Source organism: Adiantum capillus-veneris, chromosome 6 (genome assembly GCF_014529385.1).
Source record: "Adiantum capillus-veneris isolate H3 chromosome 6, ASM1452938v2, whole genome shotgun sequence".
In the NCBI taxonomy this organism is placed as follows: Eukaryota; Viridiplantae; Streptophyta; class Polypodiopsida; order Polypodiales; family Pteridaceae; genus Adiantum; species Adiantum capillus-veneris.
Genome location: NC_140936.1, coordinates 157,003,060 through 157,023,861, shown reverse-complemented (window position 1 = coordinate 157,023,861; position 20,802 = coordinate 157,003,060). Strand labels below are relative to the sequence as shown.

General features: G+C 46.0%; 1 protein-coding gene across 1 annotated transcript in view; it reads left to right on the top strand.

Annotated features, from left to right (window-relative positions):
- LOC147456567 (uncharacterized) overlaps nt 1-19,813 on the top strand; it is a 174,046-nt gene extending 154,233 nt beyond the window's left edge. Inside the window, exons 14-16 of the mRNA XM_086514997.1 lie at nt 18,449-18,638; nt 18,725-18,808; nt 19,727-19,813. Of these exons, the coding sequence (XP_086371123.1) occupies nt 18,449-18,638; nt 18,725-18,808; nt 19,727-19,813 (361 nt within the window). The remainder of the gene's footprint in view (nt 1-18,448; nt 18,639-18,724; nt 18,809-19,726) is intronic.
- Nucleotides 19,814-20,802: the final 989 nt, after the last annotated feature.

Sequence of the window (20,802 nt, the reverse complement as noted above, 5' to 3'; positions counted from 1 at the left end):
TCTTTGGCTGGCAGAGTTGTAGTGGCCAACCAGGTGTTGTTGGCTACTATGTGGTACATCACTTCTTGTTGGATCTTCTCAAGTTCTTGTATCAGCCAGGTAGAGAGGCTGATCAGGAACTTCCTTTGGTCAGGGCGTGACACACAGACAGCTCGGGCCAAAGTGGCTTGGCAGGTCATCACTCTTCCTTGTTCACAGGGAGGGCTTGGGATCATCGACCCAGCACAGCAGAGCAGAGTCCTTCTTGGGAAGTTCATCGTCCGAGGACTTCTCCCAGGTGAGGAGCCCTGGAAGGAGTTCTTGCTATAGCGGCTTCTTGCAAGGGTTCCTCAGGCAATAGGCCCCTGGCAACCTTCGACCAGATGGATCTTCACAGAGATGCATAGGGTTGGTTTGAGCAGGAGACTGGAGGACCGCTTCGCTGTGGGTTTTCTTCGATCTTGGTAGCACTTGCGGCGAGCCCTAGAGTAGCGGCATCCTACTTGCACGGAGGAGCGCCTGCGACAGCCCCTTGTTTGGAACCCCATGGTTAGCACTTAGAGAGGCCACTTGGTTGGTAGTCTGCCTCATGTTTCCTCGGGTCCAATGGCAGCGGGTCCAGCACGCTCTTTAGGTGACTGATTACAGTTTTCAGGCTTGTCAGAGGAGCTGCAGTGCTTTCAGCTTCAGGGCATGAGAGGGGTGCAGAGCATGTTCCAGGACATCTCAGAGCCAGTTCCAGCTGAGTGGCTCACACCTCTCAAGTCAGTAGCGCCGAGATGGATGGGAGCCTTCACGTGACTGGAGGTTCTCATCTCAGTTCGGGCTTGCTCAGAGACTGTTCCCTCCCTCTTTTTCGAGCTACAGGGTGAGGGATGCTTACAGCGAGTTTGGAACCCCATGGTTAGCACTCAGAGAGGCCACTTGGTTGGTAGTCGGCCTCATGTTTCCTCGGGTCCCATGGCAGCGGGTCCAGCACGCTCTTTAGGTGACTGTTTACAGTTTTCAGGTTTGTCAGAGGAGCTGCAGGGCTTTTAGCTTCAAGGCATAGAGGGGAGCAGAGCATGTGCCAGGACATCTCAAAGCCAGTTCCAGCTGAGTGGCTCATACCTCTCAAGTCAGCAGTGCCCAGATAGATGGGAGCCTTCACGCGGCTGGAGGTTCTCATCTTAGTTCGGGCTTGCTCAGAGACTGTTCCCTCCCTCTTTTTCCGAGTTATAGGGTGAGGGTCGCTTACAACAAGTTGTAGTAGAGGCCCCGTAGGTGGCAGAGTGCTATTTTCAGAGGATCCGAGTGGTGGGCATCTGTTGGAGGACTTGTGTCATCGATCTTGACCCAGCTACTCTTGAGACTAGACATTGGAGACTGTGGGCTTGGGAGTGTTGTCGACTGGCACGAGTACAGTGGGATCCTAGAGAGTGGCTTTGGAGGGATCCTTTCTCTTCTGCAGACCACCCAAGTGTCCCTTTCTTTTAGTACACTGCTCGACTGGTACGTCACATACTTGCAGCACAGAGAGGCTCGCCCTGCTGCAGCACCTCATTGGCAGGAGGAGGGTCTCACAGTTGAGTTCTTGGGAGCTGGCTAGTGCATAGTGGTCTCTCGACCGCATGCGCAGCTTGTGACCATCTTGTGGAGAGTCAACGTCACTATCTTTGGGACTGTCCCTTGGCACAGTAGGTGTGGCTTCATATTCTTCGACTGATGCATGCTCTTTCCACGGCTCGGCAATACACTTGGAGGGCAGTTGCTTGGTCCACTCTCACGGGCCCGCCACTTCAGTTTGAGCTATCTTCCACCAGCAGGATGATAGTGATGCAAGGGGGGCGACCTACACTCCAGCTTGCCACAGAGCTTACTCCACAGGAGTGGTGGAGTGAGAGAGGAGTGTTGGGAGCTCATCAGTGGCCTGACACTCTGGTTCATCTGGCGGGCATGTTGCTTCCGCATCTTTGAGGCTCGCCCTGTACCACCAGTAGAGACTGTTCGCGATCTTTGGTTAGAGCTGATCCACGCCCTCAGAGGACAGCTCGAGAGACTTCAGGGCAACTTCGACCGCATGAGGGAGCGCAGAGAGGCCTTCCTTCGACTTTGGCGTCCTGGGCCTTTTTTCACCATGGTCGAGGGTGTACTCATATGGCACTACCGTCCACCTGTGTGGCTTTTCCCTCCCCCCATTTCTTGAATTATTCACTGGGAGAGTCTCCCCATCATGGTTGTTGTAGCCCTCTCTTAAAGAGGTGGTTGTAGCCCTATGGGCAGTTTCATTAACTAATAGAAGGATCTTTTTCTCGGGAAAAAAAAAAGATTTCAATAAATCCAGCACGACGGACTTTACAATCTCAGATTGCCCATCTGTCGACGGGTGGAATGATGACGAGAACTGCAACTGTGTGTCAATGTTCTCCCAAACAGCCTTCCAAAACAAACTCATGAATCTGGGGTCCCTATCGGAGACAATTGTCTCGGCATGTCATGTAATCTGAAGATCTGGGCCACAAAGAGTCTCGCTAAGTGATCCGGCTTGACTGTTTTCTTCACTGGAATGAAATGAGCTTGCTTGCTAAATCTGTCAATAACAGTCCAGATACCATCGTGACCACTATGTGTTCTCGAGAGATCAAAAATGAAATCCATAGCAATACTTTCCCAAGGGCGTGTGGGAATGGGTAAAGGCTGTAACAATCCTTGTGCTTTATGCCTGTCAAACTTGACCTTCTAGCATACCAAGCAACTGCGTACAAAATCATCCACATCCCTCTTGAGTCTTGGCCAAAAGAAGTAACGCTCCACACCTTTCAAGGTGGTGTCGATGCCGCGGTGACCCATAAAAGGTGGACAATGGCATTCAATCAGAACCTTTTCCCTCAACGGCTGTGTAACACACAACATTGGTTTCTTCATCAAGTAGCCATCCCGTATGGAATATCCCGCTACTACCTCCCCATTCTGTATTCGAGTGAATACATTGGAAAAATCTGGATCTGTGGCGTATTGATCGACCATGTCCTCGAAGCTTCTATAATGAATCGCGGAAATAGCCAAGACTTACGGCTTCCGGGACAAAGCATCTGCCACCAAGTTCTTTTGTCCTTGTACATGGACAATCTAGAAGTGAAACTGTGACAAGATGTTATCCCACCGCATCTGCTTTTCTGAAAGCTGCTTTTGTGACAAGAAGTAGCGTAAACTCTGGTGATCAGTGAAGACCGTAAAATCGGCTCCGAGTAGGTAATGTCGCCACTGAGTAAGAGCGTGGATAACGTCCAAAAGCTCTTTCTCATACATCTGTGCTGTCAATTCCGGCCTTGAAAACAATCGGCTCTCATAGGCAATGACATGGCCTTCTTGCAGTAAGACCACACCCAGACTACGACCACAAGCATCACAATACACTTCAAATGACTTTTGGAAATCCGGCAAAGTTAATACTAGTCCAGTAGTCAATTTCTCTTTCAATATCTAAAAGGAAGTCACCTCTGTGGGTCCCCACGAGAAAGGGACTCCTTTCTGTGTCAGAATGTGTAAAGGGGAAGCGACTTCTGCAAACTTCGAATGAACCGCCAGTAGTAAGAACATAAGCCCAAGAAGCTTCTAACTTCATGAACATTCTTCAAATCGGGCCAATCACGTATAGTCTCAATCTTGGTCGGGTCCATCCATATTGTTGCCGGCAAAAAAAATTCACTCTTCTTGGCATTGATAACTAACTTGTGATCTCGCAATGCCTGAAAGACCTAAAGCATATGGTGTCTATGTTCTGCCTCATCCTTGAGAAGACTATAATTTCATCAAAGAAAGTGCCAACAAAAGATCTGTACTCCCAAAAAATCCTATCTATCATTCGGTTGAAAGTCGCTGGAGCATTGGTAAGGCCAAAAGGCATCACCAAAAATTCATATAAACCGAATCTCGTCCGAAAAGCTGCCTTGTAGACATCTCCCGGCGCGATTCTGATCTGATGATATCCTCTTTTCAAATCAATCCTGCTGAAACAGGAGGATCCCTGTAATCGGTCAAGAATATCGTCGATCCTCGGAATCGAAAATCTGTTCTTAATGGTGATTTAATTGAGAGCTCTATAATCAATGCACATTCTCCAAGATCCATCTTTCTCTAAAACCAACAACGTCGGAGAGCAATAGGGTGAAGTACTCAACTGGATAAGACCGTTTTCCAGAAGGTCTTTCACTTGGTTCATAATCTCTTCATTCTGGGCTCGGCTAACACAGTTTGGTGGCCGGTTCGGTGGTGTGCTTTTAGGCATCAGATCAATGGTATGATCCTCAGGTCGAGATTGGGACAACTCGTCTGGCAGGCCCTCAGAGAAGCAATTGGCATCAGTATGGAGAAAATCTTGGCGTTCTCTATCAAGTTCGAACATGTTCGTTCTGTGTTTATCATTTAACTCTTTCAAGTAGATCGAGTAAACAAAGAGACTGGATTTCATTAATTTGGAAAATGCCGAAGCCAATACAATAGGGTCAGACTCGCCCTTCAGTTTTACATGAAGTACAATTTTTCGGCCCTTTTTGTTCGTCAAAGTTGCTTTCTTTGCCCGATAATCAACCACGGCGTTGTTCTTATGGTACCAAGGGACTCCTAGGAAGACGTCACAACCTTCCAAGGGCATTATGTAAAAGTCCTTGTGCCCCAAATACCCCTTGACAATGCAACCGAAGTTTGCCAATGACAAGTGTAATGGCTATGTCCCATCCGGGTGCCGCTAGAACTTCCTCTGCTGGCGGTCCCATCCTATCGGGTGTAATCTTGAGCCGTGCCACCAATTCAGGTGAAATGAAGTTGGCCTTGGGCTTCTCAATCAAAGAAAATCAAGGCTTCTTGATCTTTCACTTTGCCCCAAGCTCAGGAAAGTTCTATACTTTTATCAATCATGCTTGGGTCCGTACCCATGAAATCTCGAACCAGGCCTGCTTTCATCTTTCCTTTTTTGCCACGTTTGTCTGTTGCTCTCGAACTCTATGGCCTATCTTCATCTTGTTCTTGTTGTGCCTTTCTGGGGCACTTCGCGGAGACGTGCCCATGCTCCCGCATCCAAAACACTTCCCTTCTTTGATGTAACTGGCCCTCTCTCGAAGAGTGAGCCGGGGTCGTGTATCCTTGTCTTTCTTTTCTTGGAAACTCTTTTTCTTTCGAGAGGTCTGTTGGGTTCTCTGAGTCAAGATCTCATCAGTGGGGTATGTCAAATGTCCCGAATGTATCGCAAAACCCCGTTTCGCATGACCCATCAATTCTTGAATAGAATTCGACTTTTGTTCCAGGCAGTAGTCTCGGATCTCTATAGGGAGTCCGCAGCAAAACCGCTCAATCTGTTCCTTAAAAGAGACCTTTTTAAGAAGATGATTGTGAGCGGTTCGTATATCTCGTTCGTACTCCGGAGTCGGCCAAGAAAAAATTAATCGCCTCCGCGATTTCCGGAAATTAGGGTTTCTGGCAGAAATTAGGGTTTGCAGGAATTTTATGGTTTCTGGAAAATTTATCGCCTCCGTGATTTCTGGAAATTAGGGTTTCTGGCAGAAATTAGGGTTTGCAGGAATTTTAGGGTTTTTGGCAGAAATTAGGGTTTCTGCTGTCCATAGCCACGTCATCACTTTGTGACAGTGGACCACCATGTTCGAGCATTTCCTTTGAAGAAAGATGTAGCCCTCCTAATCTTGGAGTGCTCTGAGTAATGGCCTCCAGAGAAAGCTATGTCAAAGTGTTGAATAAAGGCGAAAGCGCTCGGTGCATCTTGGAACCCAGAAAAGGATTCAAATTTAATGGACTGTCCACCTTTGAATTCTTTCACTTTCTTGCTTTTGTCTTCGAGAAAGTCATATTGGTTGGCTTTGTAAAAATGCTTCTTCTTTGTATAAAACATGTGATCGTCGGAGTCCGAACTGTCAGAGGATTACTCCTCTGTAGAACGGTCAGAAACTGGGCGCTTCTTTCTCTTTTTCTTGCCCTTTCCAAAGCTTTGCTTTTTGCTTCGCTTTTTGCCTTTTCTGTCCTCCTCGCTCGAGTCAGAAGAGCTAAAAGAACTGTCTGAAGAAGAAGTAGAAGAAGAACTGGGTAGTCCTTCAAATCGTACATGCCTCTTTTGCTTTCTTGCCGATGCAAAAGAAGATTAACGACCCAAATAACCCGGGAAGTCATTCCTCTTCTTGTGCTTTTTCTCTTGCTTTTTGGAGTTGTTGTTTGTGTCCAAAAGTCGGCTGATCTATGTCTGAACCACCTCTTGTAATTCTTGCTTTGTAAACATCCTCGGAGAAAGAGGTTTCTTGATTGCCGGTTTGAGGAGTGGTTATGTGGCTTTCTGCCACTGGGTATGCACTTCTGCGATGGATTGCTGAGACAAAATCCTAATGGAAGCACCCTTAAAGCTCTCTAAAGAGAGCAAGGTGACTATTGATGGTCTAGTATATAATTTTCGTTCTTCTCAATCTCGGTTTTTTCTTGTAAAAATTACATTAAAAAAATATTTTCTAAAAAGAATTAACTGCTAGGTGTAGTTCATCTTCCTGATCTTGACCTAGCTTAGGCTTGTCTAGCCATCTATCTTCTTGATCATGATTAAGAGTGCCCTAACCTTGCTTCACGTGACCTGCAAGCCAGTTAGTGTGTATGTAGATTGTCACAAATTGATGACGTGGCATGACAACCTGGACAAATTACAGTAAAAATGACAGACTATAAGGTATAAGTTAAAACCAACCTATGGTACCCCATCTGAAGGGACCACAGGGACAAAGGAAAAATTAACTTGTGCAAGTAATGCTGACGTGGCAAAGTTGTACGGAAGTCCTGGATTTCGCGCTGATTTGCTGACGTGGCAACATATACCACCTTAAAGGGTGTTGATAGTTACTTTTTACTGGTCGCGGCTCTAAAAGGATGTGAATGCGTTTGTTGGTAGTTGCTTAGTATGCCAAAGAGTCAAGTTTGACATGCAGGCACCAGGATTTCTATAGCCTTTACCCATACCCTCACATCCTCAGGAAAGCGTTGCCATGGAATTAATTTTTTATCTTCCCAAGACTCAAAGTGGGTAGGATGGCATTTGGATAGTCATCGACAGATTCAGTAAACAGGGTAGTGGGTGCTCCTCAGTGCAATGCGCATGACATCTCACTCAAAACAGAATGAAAACAAAGGAAACAATAGATAACATCTGATCAACACAGAGACACAGCAGCAGACCAGAACATATGGACTCTACTATCTCAAAGAACCAATACAGACTTTGGCGTGGCAGCAGACTCAGCTCCAGCCCAGAACTCACGGGTACAATGGGGGTATCGAGGCTCAGATGTGCAGAGATGGTGCAGACGTGCTGTGTGTATAGACTCACACCTCTAGACGACGACGCTGTACCAAATATGCAGAAGATGTTAATGATGACCCAACAGCTACTACTCATATGTCCAACCATAAAGAGCCACCAACGGCTTATAAATGTCAGCCACCTAAATTCATCTCCAAACTGAGTGGTGGTGGTGACCTGGCCGCGATGTCTACTAGACCACCGTCCGTATCCCTGCCATGTGTCACTGCCCAGCCTAGAGAGTCCGTTCAGTGTGAACCAGACCATACAAACTGTACTAACTATGTGTCATGTGAAAGTGACACTGTAGCCTGCTACAAAATTCAAGAACTATCCGGCATTGGATGCGAAGTGGATGGAGGAGGAGGACTTGGTAGATACTCCTCAGATTTCGGAACTTTACCTTGACGCTTTCGGCTTAGCTAAGTCTACTCCGAAAGATCCTGCAAATCAGCAAGGTTGAATCTGGTGTAGACCAGACTGCACCAGAGGGGAGTCACTCCGCTCCTTTATCATAGATTACGTGGATGGAATAAAGTCACCGATTTTCCTTTGGACTTCAGGGATACTGATGTGCTGACAGTATTCTGCTGGATGACTTTATAAAAGTAGTACTTCGACATGGGAATTCCCAAACTTGAATCTGATTGATATGTACTCTCTCCTGTGATTTTGTTTGAGTGCAGGACTGAAAGACAAAATGACTATAGGATTTTGGTCTCGAGAAATCTACGGACATGATCGCAATATGGGATTAGTTAATCCGATATCAATGAGGTCCGGTGCGGATCTAGATGCGATTGCTAAATACGTTGCTAGGAATCATGGTCCTAGATCAGAATGGAATCTATAGACATGATCGCAATAAGTTTAGTTAATCTGACATCAATGAAGTCGAGGATGGATCTAGATGCAATTGCTAAATACGTTGCAAGGAATCATGGTCTTAGATCTAGAATCAATTTTTATGTAATTGATATGATGTGAATGTGCACTGACTGTGTTGTCTTTGTGCAAGTGCTAGATTTGTGTCATCTGGTGCGTCGGTACTTACATTCAGCGTGTGTTGAAGTGGTTTATGGCTTATGGCTATTTTTGCAGGTGTAATCGAGGGCGATTAAAATTCTTTCAAGATGGGGGTATGTCACAAAGTGATGACCTGGCATGACAACCTCGACAAATTACAGTAAAAATGACAGACTATAAGTTATGGTTACAACTTATGGTACCCCGTCTGAAGGGACCAAAGGGTCAAAGGAAAAATTAACTTGCACAAGTAATGCTGACATGGAAAAGCTGTACGGAAGTCCTGGATTTCGTGGTGACTTGTTGACGTGGCAGCCTGTACGGATTTCCGTGTTTCATGCTGGCTGTGCCACATGGCAGCCTGTAGGGATTTCTGCGATCCACACTGGCAGCTTTTGGGCCTAAAGCTTTTGAGTTTGAAGCTTTTGAAATTTGAACTGATTGCTTTTGGGGCTCTGCTTTTGGCATCCCTTGTAAGTTTATAAGAGCCCCTCGGGCCTCACTCTGTAGGGCATCTGGACGCAGAGTCTGAGAACAAAGGTCCCTCGGGATTTGTACTTTGCAATGATTAATTAAAGGAAAATACCGGAAGGGGTGCTAGTCTTCGGGCCAATACCTCTGGGCGAATAACCGGTCTAAAAGACCGAGATGATGTGGAAGGGAAAGTCATAGAACTTCTCCTCATGATGGGTAGTGAGGCTACTCATACAAAGGCATGGAGTGTAGGGAAGAAGACACAAGGAAATGGGGAGACTTCGAAAGAAAGAGCTCTAATCATGCGCTTCCCATCCATGGTGGCAAAGAAGGACTTCTTGAAGAAGCGTCCTACACTAAAGAAAACAGGCATATTCCTTGGAGATGACCTCGCACTCACACAGCTTGCCCGTATGAAAGAAGTTATGCCCGAGATAATGACGGCTCGAGAGAAGGGGAAAGTGGCCTTCTACAGGGATGGACGAGTGGTTATTCTGGAGAAGCGCCTTGCATGACGGCGCGAGACCTGTGGGACCACACTCAGAGTGGCTACATGGAATTGTAATGGATCTTTGCGCCTTGATGTAGGGGCCTTTGAGGATAGTTTCACAGGGAGAGACATCATTTTCTACTCTGAGACGCATCAAGCCCCGGGGCAGTCTATGCCCCATGTGAGCGGATACAGATGGGAGACAACTTGCAGATAGGAGACTTGATCAGAGCGCAGAGGACGAGGTTCAGGAGGAGTGGTAGTCTTATACAGGGAGGAGCTACAGTCTCTGATACATATAGCTCGGAGGGATGAGCATGCAAGGTACATGTGGGTGAGACTGAAGGCAGAGACAGGCAGATATCTCTACATCGCTATTTGCTATTTTCCTCCTAGTACGTCAGTATATGCATCACCTAGAGGACAGTCCCCCTTCTCTATCTTAGATGATGATGTATGGGAGTTTTCTAGAGACGGCGACATTATTATCTTGGGGGATTTCAATGCTAGGACTGCCCATCACCAGACAGTATTCTATGATACCTCATAGGAGTTGATGCGGGAGCTTGATATTACAGAAATGGGCCTGTCTAGATTATCACAGGATGAGGAGCGCACTGAGTATGGCAGATACTTGATTGACATGGGGAGTGCACATGGATTGGCCATTTTGAATGGCCTACGTAGATTCCCTACAGCTGGTGGTTTTACATGCTTTCCACATCAGCATGGCACTAGTACAATGAATTATGTTATGGCTCCGCCAGGACTCATTCCTTCCTTTCAGGATTTCGTGGTGGAAACTAGACCTGTTGGGGTAGCAGTCGATCATGCTATCTTGTCTTTCACTCTATAAATCCATTTCAACACAGCTCCATTGGAAGAGGCCTCCACACATACTCGGTATACCTTCACGAAGGAGACGGATCACGTGTACAGTGATGAGATATACAAGTAACCATGCACTCAGGAGCCAGGACGACCACTAGATGAGCTCACCCAAATTCTGACAGAGACGCTACATGATGCATCATCAGAGGCATATCCCCACAGCCAGCCTACACGCAGATGATCTGGGAGCATTCCTCAGAATAGTTGGTATGATGAGGAGTGTAGAGAGACGAGGATCAGATTACAGAGAGAGGTGCTCATGGGTACTACTACACATAGACAGTCACGTATTATCTTCCGCCGCCTATTGCGACGAAAGAAGAGGGCTTACCTATCTCAATTAGAGCGTGATCTGTATCAGTTGTTTATGAGTCAGGACTCTAGTGAGGCATGGAGGCTTTTCAATGAGCACTCTCCACCGCCAGTCATCACTTCCACAGAGACATGGGGGGAATATGCTACATCTCTCTATACAGCATCGGGGCAGCCACCTTTGCCTGACCCTCCAAAGGCATGCCCAAAAACATGTACTTTCTTTACTGCTGAGAGGGTAAGGAAATCCATTGACAAGATGAAGACAGGAAGAGCACATGATCATGATTGTCTGGTAGCAAAGCACTTTATCCATGCCAGAGATATGCTTGCAGAGCCTCTTGCTATGATGTTCAATAGAGCCATGTATGAGGGTTTCCCTGAGACTTGGAGTATGTCCACTATTGTGCCTATCTTCAAGTCAGAAGATCCTATGCTTCCCGGAAATTACTGAACCATCATGGTTGGTCACACTCTAGCTAGGCTATATGCATCAATTCTTGAGCATGAGTTAAGTGGATGGGCAGAGAGAGAGGGCATACGGTCAACAAGACAGGCAAGGTTCAGGAGAGGTTTCTCCACTATTGGCCAGATTTTGACACTCAGAGCCATTATTGAGGAGATATATTGTAGCTTTGTGGATTTCCGCAAAGCCTTTGATACAGTGCCACGAGCCAGACTCATACGCAGATTGCAAGACATGGGGGTGCCCACAGAGCTGATTTGGGGGATCTTAGCTTTATACAGGACAATGGTAGGATAGGTACGCACTACTCAGGGCATGTCCGGCATGGTTCACTCCACCATTGGGGTGAAGCAGGCTTGCCCCCTATCTCCGACTCTCTCTGGGATATATGTAGATGAGCTTTCAGATTATGTACATACGGAGGGTGATAGAGGTGCTCAGCTTGCAGGGACATGGATTCCGTTGCTATTATATGCTGATGATATTGTGCTGATCTCCGATTCTCCAGAAGGGATGCAGCGTCATTTGGATGCACTGTATGTATTTGCGCGGGACAATGGATTGTCTTCGAACCTTGGTAAGACCAAGATAATGGTGTTTAACACCACGGCGCAGTGGGTAAGGAGGTCCACCCCCACTTGGGGCGGTTTTCAGTGGTCCTGTATTTTCCCTGAGGCGTGCAGCAGATACGCGATTGACCAGAGCCTATGCAGCATTCGGGAGACTTGAGAGGATATGTTCGCAGGTTTAGTTTAGGAACCTCGGACAAAGCTTTGGCTCTGACACTTTGGTCACTTCGACCATGCTGTACGGAGTGGAGATATGGGGCCCCTCAATTGATCATCATAGTTGAGCTGGCAGTACTGATGGATGGAGATGTATGGAGAAGCCATTGGTGTCTATGATTTCTCGAATGATTAGGGCCAAGGCCTCAATACCACATGACATTGTCAGGGTGGAGCTCGCTGCTCCTCCATCGGTAGTGGAGGCACTCACTCAATCAGTTTCATTTATGCATAGCACTTGGGCTCTCCCTAGAGACAGATATGCTCAATTAGCACTAGAGTCTTTGCGACAGCTGGCATTGCAGGGAGATAGATCATGTTGATATGCAGAGATAGCATCTTGGTTTCAGTTACATGGCTTTAGTATGGACCGGCTACCCCCATTTCAATACTCTCTGAATGCACCCTCCATCCCCCTCACAAGGGCAGAGATTACCAGGCTCATCAGACAGGCTTGATTCAGTTGGATACGAAGAGGACATGGATACAACCTACACATGAGCTAGGTACGAAGATGACTTTCTATAGAGAGCATCTTCTCCAACTCACGGAGGATGGTTTTGTGATCAGACGAGAATACATGGATACTCATCTATCCCACGGGATACGATGTGCTATTGGTCAGATACGCACATCCTCACATGAGCTAGAGATCAAGATAGGAAGATTTAGAGGAGTACCTGCTGAGTCTAGGATTTGTCAGGTGTGCCAAATAGAGCCAGAGACAGAGCTACATTACATATGTCACTGCCCAATATACTATGAGATAAGAGACCGCTTTCTCTGTCTATTCAGAGAGGGTTTTGGGCCACTTTCTAGAGTCATGAGATACCAGGATCAGAGATGCCTCGGATTATTCTTACTGGAGATTCGCAAACACAGAGAGGACCTCTTGAAGAGGGGCACAATGAGAGAGATCCAGCGACAGTGGAAGATCACAGATTTCTTTTAGTCACATACAGAGGAGTTCGAGCAGTCCCCACAGCATAACAGCACCAGAGGCACCAGAGGCATACTGCTTGATCGGGCGATAGACTTGGGGCGGTCCCGTCGCCCATGGATGAGAGGGCCCTCTTTATATCGACGCAGATTGCGACAAAGGATCCATACCATATTGGCGCGACATAGGAGGTGTCCCGGATATTGATGTATATGTATATGATGCCTCGACTGTCAGAGAACTCCATTGTATCAGCTCACCCTTTGTCTTCCCTTTGTATCAGCTTTCACCCCACCCCTAGCCACTATTTTCTTTTCAATTCTTTGTACTTTTTGTACCCAAACCTAATATTAGATTCACCACATGTAACCTTTTGGTCTCATAGGTCACTTTGGCCTTTTGAAGACGTTAATATTACATTTCATTTTCATTTTCATTTCATCTCTCTCTCTCTCTCTCTCTCTCTCTCTCTCTCTCTCTCTCTCTCTCTCTCTCTCTCTCTCTCTCTCTCTCTCTCTCTCTCTTCGTCGGCTAGATCTTTAAGGTCCCTTGGGATAGTTTCCTACGACGTTAAAACTCTCTTCTTCTTCTTCTTCTTCTTCTTCTTCTTCTCTCTCTCTCTCTCACCTGCGCATCCAACAGGCCCGCTTAGGGCTCGGAAAGCTACCTGCGCGCAGCCCCCTCTGTGGGACTGCCTTACTGCATGAGCTCAAGATGGAGCCACCTGTGATAACCAGGGCGCAACCTTACTGTAGGCTGCCTGAACCTGCCCTTGTATGATGAGAGCAACCCACTCAAGGGCGCGACCAGTTGAAACCGAAAACAGCACCCACTGAGTGGGAGGCCTGCTGTATGCACACCCGAAACCGAAAATGAGAGAGAGAGAGAGAGAGAGAGAGAGAGAGAGAGAGAGAGAGAGAGAGAGAGAGAGAGAGAGAGAGAGAAGAAGAAGAAGAAGAAGATTGTTTTAACGTCGTAGGAAACTATCCCAAGAAAGAGAGAGAGAGAGAGAGCATATATTGGTACCAGGCTCTACACCCACTATTAGGCAGTGATGACATTAGTGGGATGTCGTCTAGTCGATACTATGCATAATGGATCTGATGGTTTTTTTGCATCTATTATTATTCGGCAGGTACATTCCCTGCACCCTGCGGGGTACTCTTTTGTGCGTAGGTAGTTTCAAGCAAAGGGCTGCGTTGTGTGTGTGGGACAGCTTGGACAGAGTTGAGCCTTTCTAAGGAAGTGAAACAAATAGGCAAGAAAGATGGCGGCGCACTACATGGTCACAAGCAAGAGGATGACAGCCATTGAAAGAGAGTTGAAAGAATGCAAACCTCACATGGATGAGTGGAAGAAAGAGAAGAACTCAATTCTTGAATGGAAAAAGAGGGAGGAACAGGCGAGGAAACGGTCCAGTACTGTAGACTATGTTCTGACACAACCGAGCTTTATCTCTCACATTGAGGATTTCACAGTGGGGCCGAGGCTTGTTGGGATAGCAGTAGATCATGCACTTTTGACATTATCAGTCTCCTTTGAGTACAATACATCTCAGGCCTCACGGGGTGGTGGACATCCACGTTATACTTTTACACCAGAGACTGACTTAGTCTATGCAGAGGAGATACGTAGGCTTTTAGGCACATCAGAGCCAGTATACACAGTGGAGGAGATCACATCTATGCTGACAGCGACATTACATGGGGCAGCCACAGAGGCATACCCACACACTCAGCCTGGTCAGAGACGTCGTTTTGGGCACATGCCTCAAAACAACTGGTATGATGAGGAGTGTCGACATGGAAGAGCTCAGATACAACGGGAGCTTGCATTGGGAGTAATCACCTATAGACAGTCTCATATTGATACACGACGACTAGTGCGACGGAAGAAGCGAGCTTTCTTGGTCCAGATGGAGCAAGATGTATATCAGCTCTTCCTTGGTAGAGATTCAGGAAAGGCTTGGCGTCTATTCCATGAGCAGTCTCCCCCACCAGTGATTACTTCTACAGAGACATGGGGGCAGTATGCAGCATCTTTATACATTGTACCTGGACAGCCACCACTATCAGGTCCACCACAGCCATGTCCGGATACGAGCCATTGACAGGATGAAGACCAGACAGGCACAAAATCATGAGGGTTTGGTAGCAGAGCACATTATACATGCTCGGGACTTGTTGGCAAAGATGCTTGCACGGTTATTCAACCGTGTCATGTGCATGAGGGCTTTCCTGAGTCTTGGAGATTATCTACTATTGTACCTATCTTCAAGACGGGAGACCCCACAGTGCCGGGGAATTACGGTACTATCATGGTAGGACACACATTGGCACGGTTGTATGCATCCATCCTTGAGCATAAGCTGAGCAATTGGGCAGAGATTATGGGCATATGGGCACTTGGTCAGGCTGGTTTCAGGAGGGGTTTCTCCACACTGGATCATGTCTTTACACTTAGAGCTATCATTGAGGAGGGTCGAGCACATGGTAGACGGATATAGTGCAGCTTTGTGGACTTCCGCAAAGCTTTTGACACAGTACCGAGGGCCAGATTGATGCGCCGACTTATGGAATCGGGGGTACCCACAGAGCTGATATGAGGGATTATGGCATTGTACAGTTCAGTGATGGATCATGTACGCACATCAGAGGGGATATCTGACATAGTTCACTCCACTATCAGAGTGAAACAGGGATGCCCATTGTCCTCTACTTTATTTGGTATGTATGTTGATGAGGTCTCTGATTATATTGACAGAGGAGGAGATAGAGGTGCTCAGCTTGCAGGGACATGGATCCCTCTTTTATTGTATGCTGACGATATCGTGTTGATATCAGACTCACCAGAGGGTATGCAGAGACATTTGGACGCATTGCATAGTTTTGCAGGGGATAGTGGATTGTCTGTCAACCTTGGTAAAACCAAGGTCATGGTATTTAATACCACGCCACAGTGGGTTAGGAGATCAGCACCTACATTCACATATGGTCAAGACAGTATGGAGTACACTGATGCATACACGTATCTTGGGGTGGTCTTTAGTGGACCGAGGTTCACATTGAAAGTGGTAGCAGACACTAGACTGACTCGAACCTATGCAGCCCTAGGCGGTTTAGAGAGGATTTGTTCGCAGGTTCAGTTCCAGGAACCTTGAACAAAGCTCTGGCTTTTCGACACTTTGGTCGCTTCAGTTATGCACTATGGGGTTCAGGTTTGGGGACCGTCTGATGACAGTGCTGGATAGAGTAATATGGAGAGGCCCTTGATATCTATGATTTCTAGGCTGATTAGAGCCAAGGCCTCAGTTCGACATGACATTGTACAAGCGGAGCTGGCTGCCCCACCTATGGAGGTTGAGGCACTCACCAGATCAGTATCATTTGTACACAGCTTATGGGACACCACTAGGGACAGGTATGCTAGTCTTGCTCTTGAGTCATCGAGACGGCTGGCATTACAGGGAGATACATCATGTTGGTATGCACATATGAGCTCATGGTTTCAGAGGCATGGTTTCAGCATGGACAGGCTGCCCCCTTTCCAGTATTCTCTTGATGCACCATCCTTCGCTCTTACATGGATGGAGATTACTAGACTCATTCGGCAGGATCTTATCCAGCTTGATAGCAGGAGAACATGGATAGAGCCATCACGGGAGTTGGGTACGAAGAGGGCATTCTATAGAGAGCATCTTCTCCAACTCACGACAGACGGATTTGTCACACGGCCCAGCTACATGGACACACATCTATCTCATGGGTTACGATGTGCCATAGGCCAGATTCGCACATCTTCACACCAGCTTGGGATTGAGACAGGCAAATTCAGAGGCATACCACCAGACAGTAGGATATGTCAGTTATGTCATGCAGAGCCAGAGACAAAGTTTCACTTCATATGTCACTGCACAGTCTACCATGAGATATGGGGACGCTTTCATTGTTTATCAGAGATGGTTTTGACTCGTTAGATAGAGTCATGAGATATCAGGATCAGAGATGTCTCGGATTATTTCTACTTGAGATACAGAGACATAGAGACTCTCTATTGAGAGGGCATAGACAGAGGCAGCCCCAAAGACGCATCTCAGATTTCTTCAGTCTGAGTACCACAGAGGGAGAGGGGACACCACCATCACAGAGCTCGGTTCCCACCCATACACACACCAGTGGTACTCTCATTGACCGAGCTATAGAGTTGGGGAGATCAAGACAACCGCGACTGAGGAGGGGAGCCACGCAGCACCGGCGGAGATTGCGGCAGAGGATTCACAGGATTCTAGCACGGCACCCAGAGTGTCGATCAGGATAGGCTTCATGCTACTGCTAAATTGTATCATGGTGACACTTATCCCCACTTTGTACCTTTGTGGCATGATAGCATTGTTCAGCCTACCAGCCACCCATAGGAGTCGGTAGCACTCCTATCTCAGTGTTTAGTTTGTAGTTTTCTTTGTTTGTACCCAGACTTGGTACTAGACTCATCATTGTAATCAGTTGGTCTCATAGGTCATTCTGGCCTTTTGTAGACGTTAATATATCATTTCATCTCTCTCTCTCTCTCTCTCTCTCTCTCTCTCTCTCTCTCTCTCTCTCTCTCTCTATATATATATATATATATATATATATATATACCAGCCACCCATAGGAGTCGGTAGCACTCCTATCTCAGTGTTTAGTTTGTAGTTTTCTTTGTTTGTACCCAGACTTGGTACTAGACTCATCATTGTAATCAGTTGGTCTCATAGGTCATTCTGGCCTTTTGTAGACGTTAATATATCATTTCATCTCTCTCTCTCTCTCTCTCTCTCTCTCTCTCTCTCTCTATATATATATATATATATATATATATATATATATATATATATATCTATATATATATATATATATATATATGTTAAAGTTTTAGTGATTATGAAGTTTATATTCATGCGTTGCTACTGATTTTCGCTTGGAATGTCCGAGCCTGTTACATAGATACTGCGGCTTTCCCCGCTCATTCGACTTGGGCCATAGAGTTTAAGGAAGTGGAAGTTCATTTGGAGGATACAGGGGCCGCCCATATTTCTGAGGCACATGATGACGATGAGGATATAGGAGATTTCGAGGTGTATGCAACTGAAGAAGCTTAACAACTCTCCAAAAGTGTTGTCATCCTTGAGAGGAGGCAAGTTCCAGTCAACATGTCACATTTTGAGCCGTTTACATGCTCTAATGTCCGTTGACCATAATCTCAGATGCCTGGTCGGCCTCAACTGGCCATGCAAGGCGACATAGGCTTTCTAGTGGTAGTTTCACGAGCCACAACAAGGACCTAAATCAATCTATCTACAAATGGTGAGGAAAAGGAATGAAACAAGGATGCTGTCGACTGTCAACATCTGATCTGTATGCATTACGACATTTCCGTAAGGTGGTTAGACCCGTAGCAGCCACCTTGTCTTTGGTAGGCAAGGCCTATAAGTGGTGAATGAGTTGGACATCTTGTTCCACTACTTGGCCTGAGCTCGAAACAATGTTTCCGCTTGAGTTTTTACCCGCCAACAACCAGAGAGATCATGGCATCTATCCAATCAGTGTGAATGTTAGTTCAGCTTAGTTGTGTTTTCGATGAGCGTAAAACTAGTTGGTGTGGTATTTGTAACTATCATGAACCTTACTTGGAGGGAGAGCATAACATGTGTGTAATGTACAATTATTATGTGTGTTTAACTTGTGGTCTGCAGGATTTAACTGATGGTTCTTCAATTAGGCAGGGATGACGTAATACGAAAATTTGGACCCAAGATTTATGTGGAAGGAAGTGAAAGAGAGTGGAAATCTGCTTTGCTGAGGACTGCAGCAGCATTGCCTCCAGAGGAAGACATGTCTATTTGCATAAATGACTATATCGATTTTTTGCGAAGCCGCTGTACTCTTTATGGATCATGCTGGTTCTATGTTAAGGTAGGTAATCGATAGTTTTACTCAATTTGGCAAGTCATGGTAGGGAGATTTTGAAGGTGTATCTAAGAGTTGAACATGTGATGCAGCAAAAGGCTGATCCAAGGTTGCCATATGAGATGTTTGTGGCCATCAATACTGCTGGAGTCTACTTCGTTCAAGTCAAAACCAAGGTTGGAATTGATTTCATCAGAAAATCACTCATAAAAAAATATGTGCCAGAAGTTGGGCGGATTACTACTACAAGATCGTTGGCACTTATATCCTACAATGTGCAGATATCTCAGAAAAAGTTTATGTACACAGCCTGCACTTGTGCTTTTTTTAGATCACGATAGCAACCCGTGGTTGTGTTCATGCTATTGCGTGTGTCTTCCAACTTTCAAGAAGTGCGCTGCTATGAGCTTAGTTTTATGGAGTGTTACAGTAGACTGTAGTGTAGATGCTTGTTAATGCTCAATGTGCATTTAGTTACATGGGCAATTCATCCAGGCTCCAGCAAGGCAAAGCTGCATTCAGTAAATCGTTCAGAGTCATTAGTTAGAAGTTTTTTTATTCATGAATAGAAGGATGTGGTTTTCCTAAGGGAAAAACTGTTCAAGTCGTCTTTTGAAGTTGTTGTGAGCTACTCAATGTCTGCCAGTAATCTACTTTCCTATTGAGCTTCATGCCTGGTGCACAGTGAGCTTCCTTGGGTCTCTCCCCAAGTTCATATCTTGGATTATTTGAAATCTCTAGAAAGCTACTCATCATTTAAAGATACACTAAATCCTCAAGAGATGTTAAGAAGCTCTCACACTTGTACAACTTGTACTATGTCCCTTTCATATCTGTCTTTGTACTGTGTATGAATTGCTTGTCAGTGGGGTGGAACTCCCGAAGACCCATGATTTTAATGACCTTTTTGGTTTTATTCCTCTCTGATGACAAGATCCTCCTGTTCTTAATGAGTTTTGTCACCTTCTGCTACTCTTTCCTGTGTATTTAGTTTGAAGGCATAACAGTTTTATAATTCAGGTTTGAGACATACAACTTTCATCAGCTAATGTACTCTTGAGGTACTACAACAATTTGATGGCATTTTTGTGCAGGAACAACTTTTACATATGCAGTTTACTGAAATTTGCAGTTGGGGATATTCAAACATCTCTTTTTCTCTGGTCACTGGAAACATGTAAGTTACCTTTAGGCTTTAGCCCTCATTTAAGATAAGCCAACAAATTTGGAATGCCCAGTCAAACATAGGTCCTGCGACTACATTTGCTGTTAGGTCCATATTTTTTTCTTGTTCAATTTATGGAAATTTGGTCTTGATTTTGTGTCCTTTTCCTTGTTTTTCTCCTCGATTCACCAATTACAAAGGTTGTGCTTTCTTAACCAAGGGGTTTGATTACCCAGGAAAGGGCAGCTTTCAACCATTTTGAGCTTTCATTCCCACACACACTTGCACTAGCTCACACATACACACCCTCCTCATGCTCATGTATGAGAGAGGGAAGTGATTCAACATCCCCATGAAATCAAGCAAGAAAGTAGCAAAGGATGATAGGATGAGGTGGAGGCGGCCATCAAGCAAGCCATTTTGGCCCACGAGAAAGATACGGATAGTGCCCTTGACATCGTCAATAGGGGCCTTATCAGAGAATATCACGGCTCTAGAGAGGGAGTGTGCCTCTCTCAAAAGCAAAATGGCAGCACGAGATGAAAATCCTGACAAACTAAAGGAAGAGCTGGAGGACATGCGCTCCCGGACCAAGCTTGAAGAAGGAGAAATTCAGCCATCCATATACCATTAAGACGCAAGTACTCACCATCAAAGCAGAGGAGGAGAAGAAGGCATGGGAGACCTCTTTATGGGTAGAGGTGCTCACCCGCACCAAGAAGCAAGTAGAGGAAGTGGACCAATGGATCCAAGTGGCCAAGAAAGGTAAACATAAAACCCCCACTCCCACTCTATCATCAACATGGCAATTGAGGAAGAGCAAAGGAGGAGTCACGGGTGCCAAGGACACCAACAATGTGGACAATGAAGTGAAAAGCCTCTATGCACATATGGGAATCATGGAGCCAAAACACACCGGAGTATGGAGAGTGGGCAAGAAAGGAGGAGGTGATGGGGGAACCTCCAAGCATCATTTGTTTCGAAGGACTTCCTCAAAAAGAGGCC